This window comes from Atractosteus spatula, chromosome 16, assembly GCF_055471065.1.
Source record: "Atractosteus spatula isolate fAtrSpa1 chromosome 16, fAtrSpa1.hap1, whole genome shotgun sequence".
NCBI lineage: Eukaryota > Metazoa > Chordata > Actinopteri > Semionotiformes > Lepisosteidae > Atractosteus > Atractosteus spatula.
The window spans coordinates 11,812,383-11,831,723 of NC_142721.1; the positions used below are offsets into that span (position 1 = coordinate 11,812,383).

The 19,341-nt window shown below is 37.5% G+C and overlaps 1 protein-coding gene across 2 annotated transcripts in view; it reads right to left on the bottom strand.

The window, feature by feature from the left end:
- ano1a (anoctamin 1, calcium activated chloride channel a) overlaps nucleotides 1-18,523 on the bottom strand; it is a 45,489-nt gene extending 26,966 nt beyond the window's left edge. Inside the window, exons 1-9 of one of the 2 annotated variants that reach the window (XM_088934904.1) lie at nucleotides 18,463-18,523; nucleotides 15,605-15,777; nucleotides 9,966-10,286; nucleotides 2,736-2,834; nucleotides 2,464-2,615; nucleotides 1,469-1,523; nucleotides 1,116-1,167; nucleotides 699-754; nucleotides 297-338 (exon numbers count right to left, since the gene is read on the bottom strand). In XM_088934904.1, the coding sequence (XP_088791030.1) occupies nucleotides 297-338; nucleotides 699-754; nucleotides 1,116-1,167; nucleotides 1,469-1,523; nucleotides 2,464-2,615; nucleotides 2,736-2,834; nucleotides 9,966-10,286; nucleotides 15,605-15,777; nucleotides 18,463-18,523 (1,011 nt within the window). Of the gene's footprint in view, nucleotides 1-296; nucleotides 339-698; nucleotides 755-1,115; nucleotides 1,168-1,468; nucleotides 1,524-2,463; nucleotides 2,616-2,735; nucleotides 2,835-9,965; nucleotides 10,287-13,189; nucleotides 13,358-15,604; nucleotides 15,778-18,462 lie in introns of those variants that run through there. The other variant, XM_088934905.1, reaches the window with a different exon arrangement.
- Between the last annotated feature and the right edge of the window lie 818 nt (nucleotides 18,524-19,341).

The following is a 19,341-nucleotide window of genomic DNA, read 5'->3' on the forward strand; positions in this document are numbered from 1 at the left end:
CACCTGTCCACTGCCAGATTTAAAACCTTAAATGCTGAGTGTCCCATCTCACTGAAAACAACTCAAGACATATTGTGCTGGGCAAGTCCCGATAACATTGTTTTAAAACTTTTAAAACAATCTGTCAATTCCACAATAACACTGCTGAAGACAACTAGAAATGTTTGCACATTTAAAACACTCCATTATAATTCACTTACAGGAGTTCACAGAAATACTGAGACTGCATTCACAAAACACAGTCATTTTCTGTGCACTTACAGCAAACTCCTAACAAGAACTTAAGTTCCTTTTACCTTTCTGTCATTGGGTGCTGTGTTTTCACCATTTATTTCTCCCTGCAATGAGAAGCAGATATTAGGAAGATTTTTTAAAAATAAATATCCTATACATAATCACTACCACATACTGTTCTCAAATAGCAGGCCTATGTGATAAAGTGAAGGGTTTTCAGAGATCTATTATTGTTAAAATAACAGTGGTGCAATCACATTAATGTAGCATTGTCACATACAATGAAGATAAAAAAGGCATCTACATCCCTTTTTATTTAAAAAAAGCATTCAGTAAACCTCACACAAAAAACAGATTGAGATTAATAATAATATAACAAAAATCATTTATATTTCATCAAGCCAATAATGTACATACTGTAATATCCACTCCATAGGAAAATGTATAAATATGGCTTGACTTACATCATGTAAGGGATAGGCTGCAGTATAAACTCCATTAGCAAGGAGACTGGTCATCCCTGCAATAAAGTTAGATATTTATAAAAAGAACACAGGCCAGTTTTTAACTCCTGTGTAAATAAACATTTTCTGCTTCTGAAGGAGGAAATTCTTTCTCATGTCTTTAAAGTTACAAAGGACCAACAGTCTATTAAAAGCATTTCAATTCTACAGCAGAGTGAGAGATCACAACTGGAGCAGTGACTGGCAGTAAACCCAAACAGCTTCCTTTCTTCTACTACGACACATTACACATGAATTCTTACCCTTTTCAATACAATGTGTAGACCCAAAAGGGCCATGAACTGTCATAAAACATTCTGTCAAGTTTAAAAACATTATTTCTTTGTCTTTCAAGGCAGGGTTAAATAGAGAGCTTACCCATGCTGTATTTGGCCTTAGTGCATTTTGTACGCTTCAGTATTTCATAGACCTAACAAAAACCAAAACACAGATCAGATCTGCCGTATGAAGGCTTTAGTCATAGTATGAGTTAATTTCATTAAAATTTAAAAAACAAAATATTCAAATGGTATTCTTTAACAAAATACACACCACTGCCATGAAATATTATTACAGAAAAAGGTTAACAGGCAAGTATGTTATTCAAATACCATATACCTGTCAAAATTCTTAAATTAGCTCACAAAGTGAACAAGTACAGAGACTGAATCAACCAACAGAGAACACTTTTTTTTTCTGTGAACTGACCTGGTCTTGCATGCAATACTTACTATTGAACTTCTTGTTTTACTGTCGAAAAAGGAGTCTTTATCTGATAAATCAAACCTGTGCAATAAAGAAGCAATGCATACAAAATTAATTTCATAGGCTTTGCTTAATGTAATTTGACAATTTCAGAAATCATTGTGTGCACACTGTAAAGAATTTTATGATTACTTTCTAAAACACCTAAACACCCCCCCCCCCCCCCAACAAATGTATAACTGAAAAAATATTATTTCCACTCTCAATAAAATACTTCCAGAATTGTCTGACATTTGTACAAAAATAATTTACTGGGATTTAGTTCAATCACAAACTGTATACTCAAAACACAGAAACAATAAACATTTGTAAAGTCAATGGATTTGAATTTCACGAAAGGTTCTTTGACATCCATAGGTAACTAGATGCCAGTCAATGAACTTGAAGTACTGCTACATTCTAGAAGCTATTTGCTAAACTGGCCTTTGTCTTCTCACACCACCCCCTTCCTGTATAAACGGCAACACTGTTTAATGGCAAGAGATCTCAGGAGTTGAAGAGTGGCTACAGCCAATCCAGCATGTTCTTTAAACAAACAAAGTCAATAATATTTGCTTTAGATAAGCTAAAGCTTTTTGATATTAATGCAGTGATTAGGAATATTTATTTTCTCCTTCTTCCAGATGCATTGTACTTATAAGCCACTTTGTTACAGTTATTTTGGGCTCACAAGTCTGTGTGTTAATTTAGAAACATCTAAAATATTATTTTTATTTTTTACTTTTAGTATTTTTAGACTACTTCTTGAATTGAGAAATTCATATTATCAGGATTTCATTACATTCAGAAAGACTGCTCTTTCAGAGTTTGTGTTTTTGTTTTACTGATTGGAATTCAGGAATGCCTTGTGACTGGCTGTTACCTCTTAAAACAGAATGCTACAGTATAAGATCAGGAGAACTTGTAGACAAACAGTCTAGCGCTGTCATTGCACAGATTTAACCTACTACGGCATACTTACAAGTGTTGTTTTTCTCTTGAAAATGGGTATGAAAGGTGCTTCACAGTAGTTATCCTATTCTCCTCTACGTTAGGATGGAGCGGTTCTGTTACTTTATTAATAAACGCATTAATCTTTTCCACCAGGTTGCTGCCCTGCTTAACTTCATATACCTAGAAACAAACAAAAACTAATTCAAGGTAACTGTGGAAATTAAAAGGGAGAGACAGTAAAAGAGGAGTAATCTGAAGGTCTTTAAAATGTCATTTTGTAACAGGGTAACACAACGTTACCTTTTTGGTTGGCATTTTGATCTTCATAAATTCTGCTTCTCGACAGAGTACATTCCAGGGAGCATGAATTTTCACAAACCCTACTCCAGGGGTTTTGGTCTGTAACAAGAAAATGTTCAGTAATGTCGTGAAACCTACCTGTTATGCAGACAAAAATAGTTAAAACACTGTCCTGCTCAAATAGCGACTTAGGTACAAGCCTCAAAAACAGCAAAAAGGTTTAACTTACAATATTGGAAACAGCTGTAAATGTTATTGAACATGCACTCTAAATCAACACGTTTCATCCTTCAGTGTTTTGGGGGGTGGGGGGGACAGCCCTCCTGCCCTCCTTTTTCATTTTCATGTTTTAGATTCCACCTATTACTTGAAACACTGAAATATGTGTAAACATTTTAGCTATCAATGCTATTTTTACTTTACCAACCATTTAGGGATTGGAGACGAGTTTTTTCTCTATATATTTTTTATACACAGATGCAAAAATAAAATAAGTTTAACCTCAAGCTAAATTCTTATTCTGTTTTTTGTCTGTGTTTTGTTTTCGTAAAGTCTGTTTATTATTAACATATATAAATCACTGGCTGAAAATTCTGATATAATCTCTAAAATGTTGGCATCTGAGTTTAAAAAAATACTTGAACATTTTTGTGAAATCAACATATTGCCACATCACTTAAAAAGGAAACTAAACCTGAATTGAGCTCAGGGTTAAATGTTAAATAATCAACCTGTTTGCACATGTTTTTGGATCCTGATAAACATTATAGACTCTTTATACATAGAGTTGCTAATTAACAAGGAAGACATAAAACTAAAGGGTTAAAGCCAAGAATGCACAGAATTCAGAGACTGTAAACACTCTGAAGTTGTATATACCATCAACTGAAGAGATGATTATGGAATGTTTTGGTAACACAGCCAGATCTCATTCAATACACCGTGCACTTTTAAAACATATGTTTATGCTTCAGGCGTAGCTATCTTTTGCAAACATGTAATAAATCTCACAAGGTCACCCAGTGTAAACTTCAAAATTCTTATCCTCAGGATGTTTGAGCATTTAAATCTTAAATAAACAATTTAAAAAAGCTATAATGATAAATGAATTTCAGTAGCTTGACAAAACACATAAAATGATATTTTTGGAAACATTAGAGCCATAAACTTATGCTATCAGCAGGCAATACTTATGAAAATAAACAATGATATATAAAAAGACATGTCCCTTAAAATGCTGCATTACATATTGTACAGAACATAAGACATTTTCAGCCTTCTATTTTAAATGTAATGCATATGCAGAATGTCTCCAATCTAAATGCGTGCGTCTGTGTTTGTGACTGTGACTCTGTGTGCCCTAGGATGGACTGGCGTCCTGTCCGGAGTGTATCCAGCCCTGCACCTGTTGCTTGCTGGGACAGGCTCCGGCTCTGCCATGACTTGTACTGGATAAAGTGATGATAAAATGGACGGATGGATAGGTGTGGGTTTCAGTAATAAACTGCATGATTCATACTCCATGCAAAGACACTGCAGTAAGTCTTCTTCTGAAAGACTGTGACACACTCATGAACATAACTCATACTGCCTAACCCTGCACTATACAAATAAAAAACAAACACGTTAACCTCAGAAGAAACAATCATAAACTGACAGAATCTGTACTTGAAAACAATTCAGATGCATAAATACTTAAATGACACATTGCTAAAAAGTGAAAATACCTTTTTGATTTCTCTTATGACTTGAACCAGAGGCCAAATGGTTACAATGGTATGCAAAGTAGTGAAAATAACAACTTGACAGCTATCAGAATAACTCTGGATGTTGATCCGGTAGTGTATTGCCCTGGTTAACTTACAAAATGTGGAGGTAATTGTTTTCTTTTAAGATATTGTGGTTCCACCAAAAAAGTATTAGTAATGAGGTTAGGTTGCTATACTAAAGATTTACTTAAAATCACGGGACCTGAATTAACACAATCTACTGATAGCAGACTGAAAATGGCTGAAAAACATGAAATAGTACTGCTTTAACAATGAAGTAAGCCATTTTTGGCTCCTATGATTGTCACTGGAGAGGAAATACAGAATGCTATCTTGAAAGTCAAATTTCAAAGGGAAAAGATTCTCATTATTTACAGTCTAGCATTATAGTACATTTTAGATGTTCATTTATGCCGGAGCTCATTAGCTGCAAGCTCTACATTAATGTTGCTTAGGCAGTTTGTCTTATTAAGAAACTGCTAGGCATTATTAAGGACCTTATACATTCCATCCAGTCAACCACCATGTAGTCCTGAAGCATTCTTTCATAGAGTGTTTTGTAAAAATGAAATGTTCCATGTTAGTAAGCAGTGTGGTAATGCTACTCTCATCTCAAAAAAATTACCATCTAATTAGAAATACAGTGCAGCCACCCAGTAATAGTAAAAGAAAAGGAAGTCAGAACCATTGTGTGTTTTTGGTTGTAGGACTGCTGACAGAAGGTGTAAAACTAGAAAACTATGAAAATGTATTTCAAAACATATCTTCTTAAAAAAGTTAACATTATGATTATTATGACATTAAGGAAATGTATCTTAATGTTACCAAAGATAAACAAAATGCAAAGCCTAACAGCCGAACAAGAAAGACAACATACCTGCCATGCATTTGGAATATCTGCTGCAGTAGCATTGATGGCTACAGGTGCTATACGGATTACAAGAGTGATTTAGAATCATTATTGAGAAGACATCATATACAGTATACAAAACCGGAACTAAAGTACACTGCATTCACACTGTTTATTATTTGATGCATACAATGCAAAACATTACTTCAAACACTTCTGCCTTGCCAGGAATGAATAACTCCGAAATATCAGTCACCTCACAACAAGGTTTTGTTTGTATTTTTACAAAATAAAGTTTAAAAAAAATGTTTTCTTCTAACTACATTACCTGTGATCATAATTTGATCCACCTAAATAACCACGCCGTGTGTGGTATTTTAAATACAAGAGATGGGTAAGTTAATGCTTTGAAAACAACCTTTCATTGGGATTAAAACTTTAAATTCTAGTCAAGTGTGGCCCTTCCACGAATTTGTCCGCCCTTCATATCAGAATCTGTTGAGTCACTGATAGTCACACACTGGTCAGAGGGCACAACCTTCTAAAGGGAGCAGCAAAGACCCTGAACTTCGGATCTCAAATGAGCAGATGAGAAATGACTCCCCCTAGAATCAACAAACCATTTAATTGTAGGTATTAGTATTTCTGACACGAACAGTGCTTGGCTGAAACCACTCCAGTTCAGCCGAGTGCAATAAGCATACTAATAAATAAAATGGTCCATATTATAACACAAGGCCCCTTGGGTTATTAGGATCTGGTCCATATTATAACCCAAGGCCCCTTAACTTGCAGTCCATCCAAGTTACCTTCATTGCTGTGATTCCTAAAGTGATAATCAGGGGGTCTAATGTAACAATGTGCTGGATGTATTAAAAATACAGTCTCTGAGGAGACAGCAAGAGCTGCAAGTGGAAAGCTGTACAATCCTGTAGCTCTTCTTTGTTAAAATCAGTAAAATCAATACTTTGTACTCACACATTAGTCTAAATTAATTTTAAATCTGCAAAAGCAAGTCAAGACAAACATCTTCAGGTAGTTTCCAAAGCTGCAAAGCATCTGTTTTTGTCATCCAGAGTACAAGTCACATGGACTTCATCTCTTTTACATGTACAGCAAACTATTAGCAACAGGACCCGGGTTAAAAGTTCTAAGTACCAAAAGCAAGCTAACAGCCGACAAACATGAAAAGAATCAAAGAGCCTGCTAGTGTTTGCCTTTCTTTAAAACTGAACAGCTTTAAGGACTGACTTTTCAAATCAATAAAAGCCTTACAGGGCAGTCTCTTGATGATCCAGTGAGCAGAACAAACAACTAAAAAATATACACAAAGCATGCAATTAAAACAGATTCCACGGCAAATGCTAATTAAAAGGAAAAGGGTTTCATGAAGGTATTCCGTCAAGTGTACTATTTTGTAATAGCACTCAAGACAGGGTTAATAGCCATTGACTGGAAAAGTAGTAATGTAACATCCATTCATAATAGGGTGACAAGCAGAAATAAGTAATCACAGACCAATAACTTCCACTACATGTTATGAAAATAATTATCAGAACAAAACTTGAAGATAATCAAGTTTTGATTAGGTATCTAGTGGATATTCAACGTGGATTTAGGAAAAAAGTAGGTAAAGCTCTCTGAACACACAACAGCAGTAATGGATAGTTCTTCATCTTTAATTGCAGGCAATAGGTATTCAAGATAATACTTGTACTGTATTTGCACTGAGAACTGGTGAATTAATTGAAAACAGAGTACAGATAAGGGGTGAAAACTCAAATATGGATGTGGTCATGTCTGAAGTTCCACAGGGACTACTGGTCTTCCAAATTTATTTAATGACTTAGATTTAGGTACTCCTAGTTCCTGCTGGTCTCATTTGTCACCACATCAAGTTTACCATTGTACAGAATGCAAACGTCTCTGGTGGTACAGTCTAGTACTCCTTAATGAATACTCCTTATATTAGGAAAACAATCTGAATCCATTTTAAAATATGAACAAGTTACAAAGAAGAGAAGGCCATTCCGCTTGACTAATTAGTTTGGATACTACTAAATGATCTCATCCACCTGGCTTGTGAAAGAAGCCAGGGTATTAGCTTCAATATGATCAGATATTTTTTTTTACCAGACTGCTATAATATCTAATTAAATTTTATAATATCCTTTAAATGTTATGTTCTATAATGTATATTGTCTACTTTTTTTTCTCCCTTTGTTGTTCATTGTTCTTCGCTTTAAGAATACGACATTTTTTTAAAGGCTTTGTATTAAATAGAGCTTTATTATTTTGTTCTTAACATTAATGCAAGTGCTGCTAAGATCACCTATCACTATGAAAACCCTGTTATGCTTATGACCTGGTTAGTTCAGAGCTGCTTTAAATAGGTACAGGCCAACTCAGCCTTGACCACAAATAACCTGACATTGCTCCTTCTAAAACATGAGACTCAAGCAATGCATGATTTCAGATATGAACATCACAAACAGGCACAAGGGCTGCAATACTAAGAGATGAGCTGATATGATCTGTGTTTAGTCTCCATCATCTCCATTATAAAATGGCAGCTTATTCCTGGGAAGGGTAATGGCAACCTGCTGTCTATTCATGAAGCACAGAATACAGGACAGACCTAGTCCATCTCAGTGCATGCACACACACACACAATTACTCTAACCAACATATCTTTAGAAAGTGGGAAGTAACCAGAGCACCAGGAGTAGACCCACAAAAATAAGGGTAGAATGTGCATAATTCACACAGAAAGTAGCCCAGTCCAGAATTTAACCCAGGACAGAGCTGTGAGGCAGCAGTATACCTGCTATGCCACCAAGCCTACTCTTCAAGATTCTATTACTACAAAAGTATTGGATCCTGATGCAAATTAGTTAAGAAAAGTGCCTCTTGTGTATAGACTGGGTAATATCAACAACAGCTTTAGTGGTATGCAATAACAAGCAGGTTTGATTTTAATCAGTTTTGTCTAAATCCAGGATATTTCAAAGTAAGGACAAACCTAAAACAAACGCTTGTTTTTGTTATTCTAAAATAGCTTTACATAATATAATTTGTTTTGTTCATCTATGAAGCACACAAATAGATTTCAGGCGCTCTCTGCAAGGTTCACAAAATACCACACAGCCATGGGTCGTGATAACATTGTACCAACAGACACTACGAAAAAAATGTAAATACAGAAATACCATCAAATGTAATGTTTGCAGACCTGTTTCTCCCAAAACAATTCATAGCAAAAATGTAACATGGCCTCAAGGCTCAAATCCCCATGTGTGAGAAAAGGACAACCTACCAATGCGATATAACAAAAGAAAAAAAAATGAAGTAATAAAAGGGCCATTTTCTGAGTAAACAAATGCTTCCTGTAGCATCGTCATTTCTCAGTCAACATGAACACAAGGGCAAAACACAGTTTTCTGTGGAACCTATGCAAAGCTTACCAAGAACTGTAACAAATCAACTAGAGATTTACTACATGATCACACCTCCTTCTGTACTGCTTTGCTACAATGAAAGATTCTCGTTTGACCAGTACTTTTTAATTGGCTACTGGAAAAAGATGACAAGTTCAAGTTTCTTAATTGCCCCTGTATTTTTAGAAGTTAACTGTGTGCACACAGTACTCTATGCTCACTGCCATTTTCAACTTGTTCACTAAATAGATCTACAAAGCGAATTCCATGGAAGGGGCAAATGAAATTTCCACCGATATCCTACTGCTTTATACCTTATCTGTAGTGTAACAGCACCTGTCGGTGGTGCAGAGTCACGAGATGCATGACAGTGATCCCGAGATTTCTACTCCTTCTATACAAGACATCAATCAGTCCCATGTATCACTGTCATTTCTTCACTGGTGTGGGAAAGTGTTCTTGGCAGGTGATATTCTGCCATGATCAGCACGTAATGAGCTAGTGCTTAATGTTTCAAGACATGTCTACTTGCAAGCCACACTACGTTTAGGTATTTTCCTTAACAATGACTAAGGCTTTATTTTGCTACTGGAGCCTCTTGCATATGTGAATGATTAATGCCTATAATGCCAATAGGTCAGCTGTTTGAAAACACATCATAATTAACACATACCTTGAGCAACTCCAACTCAAACACTGCTTTATAATTCTCTTTTGGAACAGACAGGTGAAGGGACTGGCCAACTATTAATATGGAATCCATATGGAAACATTTCCACAAAGAGACTGGTTTATTTATTTTCAAAACACATTTATATACCAATGTATGTCATTAACAACTTAGTCCGGCTCAATACTAACTCTAGTAGTTAGTATTGAGCCGGACTACATTGTTACCGAGATACATGCCTAGTTCAAGAAGTAATGAAAGCCGATACCTAGGCGTAAGCCAGCACAATCCAACTGAAATACAGCTGTAGTCTTTCATAGTGAGGTTGACAGCAAACAGTAGTTCAAATACTGTAAGTACTGTACCTACCGTTGTCTTACAGAAAACTAAGAAATAATAGGAAACAAGTTTACAGGGACCATTCATATTGTGAATTGGGGTACCATTATAAACATAACGTTCCTGACTGTCTTTTATTACATAAAAGAAGAAAAGGAAATTTACATCTTCATCCCTCTCCAGTTCCAGGCCCATCTCTGTCAGGTTGCCTTCAAACTCTTCCCTGCGGAACCGCTTGTCGTCCTCATGGTAATCCATGCTGAGGTCCTGTGCTGCTATTTCCGGGTCTTTCTTTGAAGGATGGTGCCGACTCCTTCGGATGCTGCGAGCCAAGGCATTCTCACTGAACCGACTTGAGTATTTCTTGGAGCCACTAGGCTTTTTAATGTGGTAAGTGAGAATATAATCCACCTTTCTCTTCCCATCATGGAAGTACAAGCCTTGTCCACATTGACTGTCATCCTCTGGGCAGAGAGAATTTAAAATCTGGGGATAGAAGGGAGAACATCATTAGTACTAAGTGAGAACACGTGTGTGTGCTGTGTATGTCCAAACAGTACAACAAATACATGAGCACAGGGGTACTCCCACTGAAAACACAGTGAGAATACAGGGAAGGTACTGTATAAAACAGTGAACAAAGTAAATATTTCTCTTTACAAAAATGATCTTATTGATTCATCAGAGCACTTTTTATTTTCAGAAAGGACACTTTTTAAAAACCCTCACTGCAGAACAGCTTGGTGTGACTGTGTGTTTATTTAGATAGATACTTTATTGATCCCGTGAGCGAAATTGCAGTGCAACAGCAGCTTAACACAGACAACACAGCAACAGTGTAACGAATGATACAATAATAATACAATACATACAATACAATCAGTACAGTGAGAAGTGCACTAAGAAGAGTTACTCACAGTCCAGAACACACAAAGAACAAACCAGAACAGAACAGTACACAAAAGAGTCGTATTGCACAATATAAATATAAATGTATTGCACAAGTCCCTGGCATATATTGCACAAAAACGGTTGTAAACGGGGAAAAAGAAAAAGATGTAGCAGTTTTCTGTTCAGTCCAGAAACAGGTCCCTGTCAATGTTGCCTCTGCCCAGACGCAAGGTGGATGCGTTGTACAGTCTTATGGCAGAAGGCAAGAATGACCTCCTGTAGAGCTCCCCGTCGCACTGTGGATGGATCAGTCTATTGCTGAACATGCTCTTCATTTCTACAAGCATGTCATAGAGGGGATGGGAGACGTTGTCCATGATGGCCTCTAGTTTGGACACCATTCTCCTCTCAGCCACTACCTCCAGGGGGTCCAGGCCAGACCCAATGACAGAGCTAACCATGCAGGGTTAGCTTTACCATTTACCATGCAGGGCAGATTTGCATTCTTTCTACATGGTGCTTTTTCTTTCTACAGTTAGCTCAGTAGGCAAGGCTGCATAATCAACAGAAAACCTAACACACTACCAACAACAAGCTGATGCATAAATTCACAATGACTGAAACAACTACCAAATAAAATGGATCATGTAGAACTGCAACAAAGTCACAAAGTTCTTATTAGGAAAATGACTAAAACATTAATGCAGCAGGTTCACAGATTGAGTATTTTAATGGAGAGACATAACGGGTATATTGTCATTATACCGACATGCTATATGTATACCGTCTGCTAAGAAATACGCAGTCTAGTACTATGTATGGCCGTTAATGGAATCTGTACAATCTGTGACACTTGATCCATATTGCAAATGCAGTTTCTCATAGCACCAACACAACCGGACATCTTTTCACTGTTCTCCGAGTCGTGTTTGCCACACATCAATTCAGGTCATCTCACAAAAGCTGAACAGGTCTCGAAGGCAGACAAGCAGGGTGGACACAGCATAGCTGTCACTTTCTTGTCACAGGCAGCATAAGGACATGTGTTGTTCTGCTGCAATATGGTCCAGCCATGATGAAACATGAAGTGCAGCAAGTGAAGGCCCAGGACTGGGTCAGTGTACTGCTGTGCAGTCACATCGCAATCAATCACTCATTGCAACCTAGTGTTTCTGATCTCAGTGTGGAAATCATAATCATGAAGATGGAAGCATGATAAAGTGTCAAACTTGGAGAGAAGTCATGGCTCGTGGTCTCCCAGACTGTGGTCTATCACTGACAGACTCTGTTTGGCTGAAACGTCTTGCCAGGTTTGAAAAACTGACTGTGAACACCCCAGATGGCAGGCGATAATGCACTGACCTAGCCAACTAGTCCAACATACTGAAAGCACTTCGACAGTGGTCTCATGATAAGCTGGACATAGTTCCTTTCTGCGTTTTTCTTTCTTGATCTTCACTCAGGCTTGACATTCAAAAGGTTACATCACCTTCTCACCTGCCCCCAATTAACCTTTCATTAATGAGGTGATTCAGTACTCAAGCAATCACAATATTAATTTCCAAATTCAATATGCTTTATTTTCTATGTACCTGCACAAATAAGTGATAGTTTGTTATGTTCTGTACATATTTTTCAGTTTAATTGGAAGCTTGGTTATGTTCTTGTTAAACATTCCACTATTTCAATGGCAAATTTACACAACAAGTATATTCTGGCATGCTGTTTCAATTTAAGACATGTACAGTATGTGACGCCTGATGGCAGGAATTCAAAGCCAAACAGAAAACTTAAACAGAAGACTTAAAAAGTACGACTTACTGCTCAGAGAAATCAGTGGCACCATCAAAAATCCTATGCAATGTTATGTACCAATCCCAAAATATCTTATTTCTTTAAAAATTCACTTTTTCAAGACAAGCAATATTTTCATGATTAAACGGGGATTAAATCATGATTGTAACATCACTGATAAACACATTGTTTTTCGTTTTTATATTCCGTAATTGTTAAAAATGCCGTATAAAACAAATGAAGAAAAGACGAGTAAAATTGCAACCTATGGTTAATTACATTAAAGGTAATAAAAAATAAACCCTAACTGGATTAATTAGTCCCCATTTTCCCCACTGTGACGCTCTAGTACTTCGCACTGAACATACAGTACATTAGGCTGCGAGGTACTAAACAAACAACCCTGAACTATTGCACTTAAGTGTCAGAAGCAACACAGGTGTTAAAAAGAATGCTAATTACTATCAGTGCGGCAACAGAGAGTATCGTAGTTTCTGTTGACGATGTGCGCCTGGAAATCTTAATCCCATCATAACCGCTCTTATGTTAACTCTAAAAAGATATTGTAAAAACGACAAACACACAGCTCAAGTCCATTATTTGGCATCTGCCGAAACCGCTTTCGGTCCAAATCCCTCATTGTTTTAAACAAACCTAACTATATGAGATTTACTTTCCAGTAGTTTATAAAGTACTCCACTTACTTCAAATTTCCCATGGAAAATAACATCTTTTAAGAAATCTTTACTTCCGTCCGTCTTTTGTACAGAAATTCCAATACTTTCAGGTGCAACGACTGCCATCTTCCCATTACTGAGACGGTATAATTCCCGAAATAAAAGAGGGTCGTCTCTTCTCTCGGGCTCAGTTAAATCTTCTTGGTCAGACGTGTATCTGGAGCGCTACTTGGATTCTCCCTGATGTACAGTTTGTTACTTGAGAAGCAGAGACGCGAAAGCCAGGAGCTAATATTAGACAAAACTATAAAGTCGCTATCTAAACACCTTCAGAATTCAGTCTTACTCATATCATCAAATTCCTCCGCCCTGACGTTGCGGTGGTCAGAAAAAAAAAGTATTTAAGGGCATTACATTGCCGAAGTTTTGGCGAATTATCACTTGCGTCTGAATACATAGAGCAAGACAAACGCGGTTTTCGTGTCAATGTTAAAATGTGGTAATTGCGTCTCACTGAATTAAACTTCGGAACAAAATCCCTGTCCAGTGATCCGTTCAGTCGCTGTGGCTTCACACTGAGCACACATTTAAAGCGTAATTGAACAGCACAGGTGTTGACAACAGATGTTTTCGCTTATCGCAGATTTTAATGATCATATCAGCTTTAATAAAACAAATTTAGATAACACTTTCACTGCAGCCAACGGCATTTAGAGTGATTATCCCTTTTGAATGGGTTCTGTTTATTTTACTGCACCCTGATACGTTTAAATAAGCAAATAAAATAAAACAACACAATGAGACTCACTGGAAAGCCCTAACCAGTCCCTTCAATTGTATAAGCAAGCTCTCACTGCACGATTTCAAGGAAGACAGATCAAAGTTCAGTTCCCGCAGGGAACATAAGGATGCTATTTGACTTCACATAACCACCCCACATCTTTTTTTTTATCTGGTGCATTTATGTTACTCTTAACAGGAAAATTGAGAAAAGAAGGAGTGTAACAGACAATCAGCATCTTACAAGAGAACTGAGGCATGCAAAATAACCAATGACAAAACCTTTCTGGCTACTACATTGGATTTCTGTCTTGTTAAAAATGCAAACGTAGCTTCATTCATTTCCCCTTCTATGTCCACCATATATGAAAAGCTCCTCTACCACCCTATTCTGAATCATAAGCCAGCCACTGCTGCTCACACAGCTATTTCTATGTTATTTTCACCCAGGCACTTTGACCCAGGTCAAGACCTGCATGTTGTAGGTCTTTATATAAAACAAAACTTTTATATAAATAGTACTTATTTTCAGTGCACATGCAAGGCCTTCTTTTACTGATGTAGATGTACTTCTCTTTATACCAGAAATGGCTTTCCCAGCCTCACCTCCCCCAACACACTTTTGAAAGCACTGTCTTGTGCAAGAAAGTAAATCATATTAATAGTTAATACATACAAACTTTGAGCTTTATTGTGTGTGCCTGTTACATTTTTCAGTGCTTAAGACAGCAACGTCAGCAATGTATTAAAGAAATCTAACCTGACATGTTTAAAAGGCACAAGTCTGCTCAAAAGTTCATAGTAACAGCATTTTGCCTTGTTCAGTCCCAGTCAACCCAGCTCCTGAAGAGGGTCTCTGCCCACTGGGAGAGAAGACACTTTAAGTGACCAGCATTTTGCAGGTAAGACCCACTTACGATCCCTAAAACTTAAATCCTGCATTTGTATTTTTAAAACCTACAATCAGAACTTATATGGTTCCTCCTTCTAGAAAACAAGAAGTTACAGAAGGAGAACCTTGAGGTCGCTTGAGGGAAAATGTTCCTTTCAGTGTTTCAGCTGGGGAGGGGTGGTGGAGAGGGACGTTGTGTATACTCCCCACACCTCAAGAATGATGTTGACCTCAAATTAAAATGACTGATGACTACTTCAAAGCCACCCCCTCATTTCCCCGGTCCGATCATTTAGGGGGACCCTCAAAAAAACTATGTGCCACCTTGAGTTGAGTGGGATAGGAACTTGGACACCAGCCACCAATAAGTATGCTGTGAACCTGGATAAAAGTGCTAATGTAAAAAGGACCCTAGAAAGATATTAGAAGGATTTTCATATTAGATACAGGCCTTACTGATGATACCCCAGTCTACTGGCACCTCATTGGCACCAGCAAGGGTCTGACTGGTAGGTCAGATCAAAGATTTCCTTACCCTCTCCTCTCCAGCGTTGGCTAGCTGGATTTCAAAATACTGCCTGCAGTAGTCATGTAGCATCAAATGTATTTGAGCCTGCAACCTCAAACTGCTTTCGAAAGTGGATGCTTTATCCAGACTAGTCCCTTGTCTGTTAAACGCACCCTGCATCTCATTTGCACCTCAACCCAGCTCATGTCATTTACTTGGTTGAGTTGAATTTAATACGGTCTTGGGAAGAAAAATGACTTACCATGGAATCCTGCTGGACATATCCAATATCTTCAATTCCCTTTATATTAATAATGTCCACCCTTTTTTCTTTGATAGGCAGTGGTGTATATTTTTCATTTCTCCTCATTTCAGTTGGTTGCTGAACCTTTCCAAGACTGTCTCCTGAGCTACTGTGGACAAAACAGCCTTTGCCTAAAGGGAAAGATACATTTGTTTTCAATGGAAAGCTTTGTATGTGCCTGTAAGCATTTTCTTGCATTTTGAAAAAGAAGGATTAGCTGTCAAAGCACTCATCCTTTAAATTACACCTCCCATGTCTGAGGGGAGCTTATTTCTAGACAGAAGATTTATGAAAACATAGTACTTAATTTCCTTTTGTCCTTAATTTTTATTATTACTTATTATTTACTCGCTTACCAGACGCCCATATCCAGGGTGACTTACAGAGGCTGGAAAAATACAATACAGAATCTGAAAATTGTTCGATCAGAAAGGCAGATAGCAATACATCTAAGAAATCATCACAGTAAGCAGCTACTGTATATACTGGTCACTGCAATGAGAGACCTCCTCCATTGGTTATTTCCTGGACTGTTAATAGACTGTGTATGTTGGGCAAAGCTGTTTGTCAATTTTATGACTTTTATGAATAGATACTGTACACTGACCTGATAAGTGAATCAGCCTTTTGGTACCAGAAGGACTCAAAAAGCCTTACTTATGCAGCAAACCATCAACAAGCCAGTGGCCACATTTCACATTTCAGGCCTTGTGACACAAATTCGGTATTGTGAGCAACTTTATAGCAGCACAATGTAATTCTAAAATAGAAGCACCCTACTGTTTCTTTTTACTTCACTCTGCCCAGAAAAAAAGTCTTTCATGCGTTCTTGCAAGTGGACATTTTAACATTACAATATGCAGGGTGGCAAGGTGGAACCGGGATCAGTTTTGGAACTGGGCTACTATCTGAGAAGAGTTTGTATGTTCTCCCCCTGTTCGTGTGGGTTTTCTCAGGGTGCTCCGGCTTCCTCCCACAGTCCGAAGACTTACTGTAGGTGACTTGGCTTTCGGGAAAACTGGCCCTGGTGTGAGTGTGAATGTGTGTGTTTGTGTCTGTCTGTGTCTGCCCTGCGATGGACTGGTGTCCCATCCAGGGTGTATCCTGCCTTGCCCATTGCTTGCCAGGACAGGCTCCAGCTCCCCCGCGACCCTGTATTGGATAAAGCAGTTAGAAAATGGATGGATGGATTACAATATTCAATCCACCTGAGTGGTACTCATGAACATAGCACAAGGTGTCATCAAGTGTCTGAAGTTATCAACACAGCAATGAAACCAGACAGGGGAGTACAGTTGGGTATGGGCTCATGTGCTCATGTAATTCATGTCCTTTGCACTTTGACGTAATCCCACAAATGTAAGACATTTTTTAAATACACACTGGTCTTCAGTGGACATTTCTAGTTATTTTAACATTTCACCCCTGACCTCAGTCCAGAATACCCAGGCTGAATTATGTATTTTTCCTGTTTAGGATCCTACCCATCTGCAGATCTGCAGTAAACAAGTCTGTGGCACAGAAAAGCTACAGCATTGTAAAATAGAGCTTTAACATGATACAGACATTGTAAGCATCTATTTTTAAAGTCAAACTGCGGAACTGTGAAGACTTCCATTGGCAACTATGTGATTGTTTTACAACCGGCTAAATTTGACCTTGATAAAAAAGAACTGCTGGTAATGGGATATGCAATGAATTGATTTTTACGTTAGCAAAAAGGAACAGATAAACTTAATTCTTCCCTGTGATCGGGTGTATGGCATGTAACTCAGAAAAAAAAACTTTGTGTACAATGTGCTAAGTTTAGCTAACCAAATAACAAATAACATATTTAAATAAATTAATATAAATATTGATATTATTATGTCTTTTAGACATGTTGGTAATGATGATCACAAAATACAAAGCTAACAATGGTTAAAGGAAAATATAATTGCTAATAAAATTATTAATCCATAGTCAATAATTAAATCCATCTGTCTTGTAAATAAATTGTTGAGCTGATCATTTGGACTTTAAATATTTAACATAGGTCATACTGCAGAGATCCAAAAGTCATGTTTATTTTTTTTTGTTGAGTACAGTATGAGAAATGCTCTTTTGACTCTTTTTGACCCTAAACCGGATGGTGCCTTACTGTTCTCCTGAAGGAGAAAAGAAGAGCATATCCACTATGATTAAACTACGATCCAGCTGGTTTCTATCAATCTGATATCTCTGACTCGGGGCTCGCTTATGCCCTGACTTGTGTTCCCTGTTAGATTTTAAACTTGGGCTTCACTCCAGTACAGTGTTTGGCAGTTTAAATAAGCAGACGCGAGGATTAGAGCGAGTCTCCGTGGGAATCGAAGTTAGAAAAAAAAAGAAGTCAGAAAGGAACTTCCTTGGATCTAATATTAGAATCACCAAATTCTCCTTGGAATTCGGATACGCGACTTACAACATTGAGTTCGGTGCTGACGCGAGCATTTTCGACGTTTGAAAACGTTAAAATCAAAATTAAGTGTTGTACATTTAGTAACAACTAGAAAAAAAACATCCATGGTCTTGTAGGAGTTTTTAATATATACAAAAAAGAGGTCATATCCAAACATATCCTAAGAATGCCGCATTTTATCTCACCCCATAGAAAGAATAGTATATATTCAACTTGAATTTGTAAACTCAAGTCAGATATCTGTTGCATTTACCAGATCGCATGTCCTTTCCACTACCTAACCGATTACTTGAATAACACATTATCGGACTTTTTCCCAGCTTCAGATATTGTTTTACAACTCTTATGTATAAAATGACGCAAATATTATACTCACAAGCCTCCCTGGCATCATCCCTTTCAGATGTTTTCCGGTGACCAGTTCCATTTTCATCCATGTCACCCGGAGCGCCGACCCCGGTGTTAAACCAGGGCAACTATTTTATTGATCTTGCTTTCGAGCTGTTAAATAGCACCAACGCACTAAGCCTTTTCTCTTGTACTACAATAAGCTTAATCCTAGAAGTGTGGTGTAGCGACGAACTTTGGCCCGTTTTATCCTCTAGCATCGCCACTCCTATCGGAGTGACACTATGTAAAGAGGAAAGTGAATGAAAAAGAGCAAGAGCGATCCGGAATTCGCGGTTTCACCTGGTACTTCAAAAAAAGTGCAATTTAGGAAGGTCTCGCACTGTTGCATTGGGCGAGATCTTGTTTCCCACCGACTATCTATGCATGAACAATCCAAAGAACTCAAAGAGCTTCATTGTAGCAGGATCTACTCGACTCTATTAAACGGAACTTAAGATAAGGCTGCAGTCTATATCCCAGCATTATAAAAGTCTTGCAGCTGGAGAAGAGATTCCACGTGACTGTTGAATAAATACTTTTCAGTTACTGTACATGAGCAATAAAACATTTTAATTAAAACATGTAAAATAAAAATTCGTCATACCAGGCAGTATCTTGAATAACATGAATCTTATGTAAATACTGTAATAGTTGGACCTATTTTTTTTTTCATTTTGCGTACATTGCAGGTAGCTTTCTCCATCAACACTTTAATATCAACGTAATTGCAGCACGGGAGAATTAATGCAACCAAGAATTCCCCGGTTTATATTTAAGAATGCATGCTTTCACAGCTTTCAGTCCCTGCTGATCAAATAACTTTTAAAAAAATGGTCATGATCGATTTCGTGCGCAATGCCTGAAA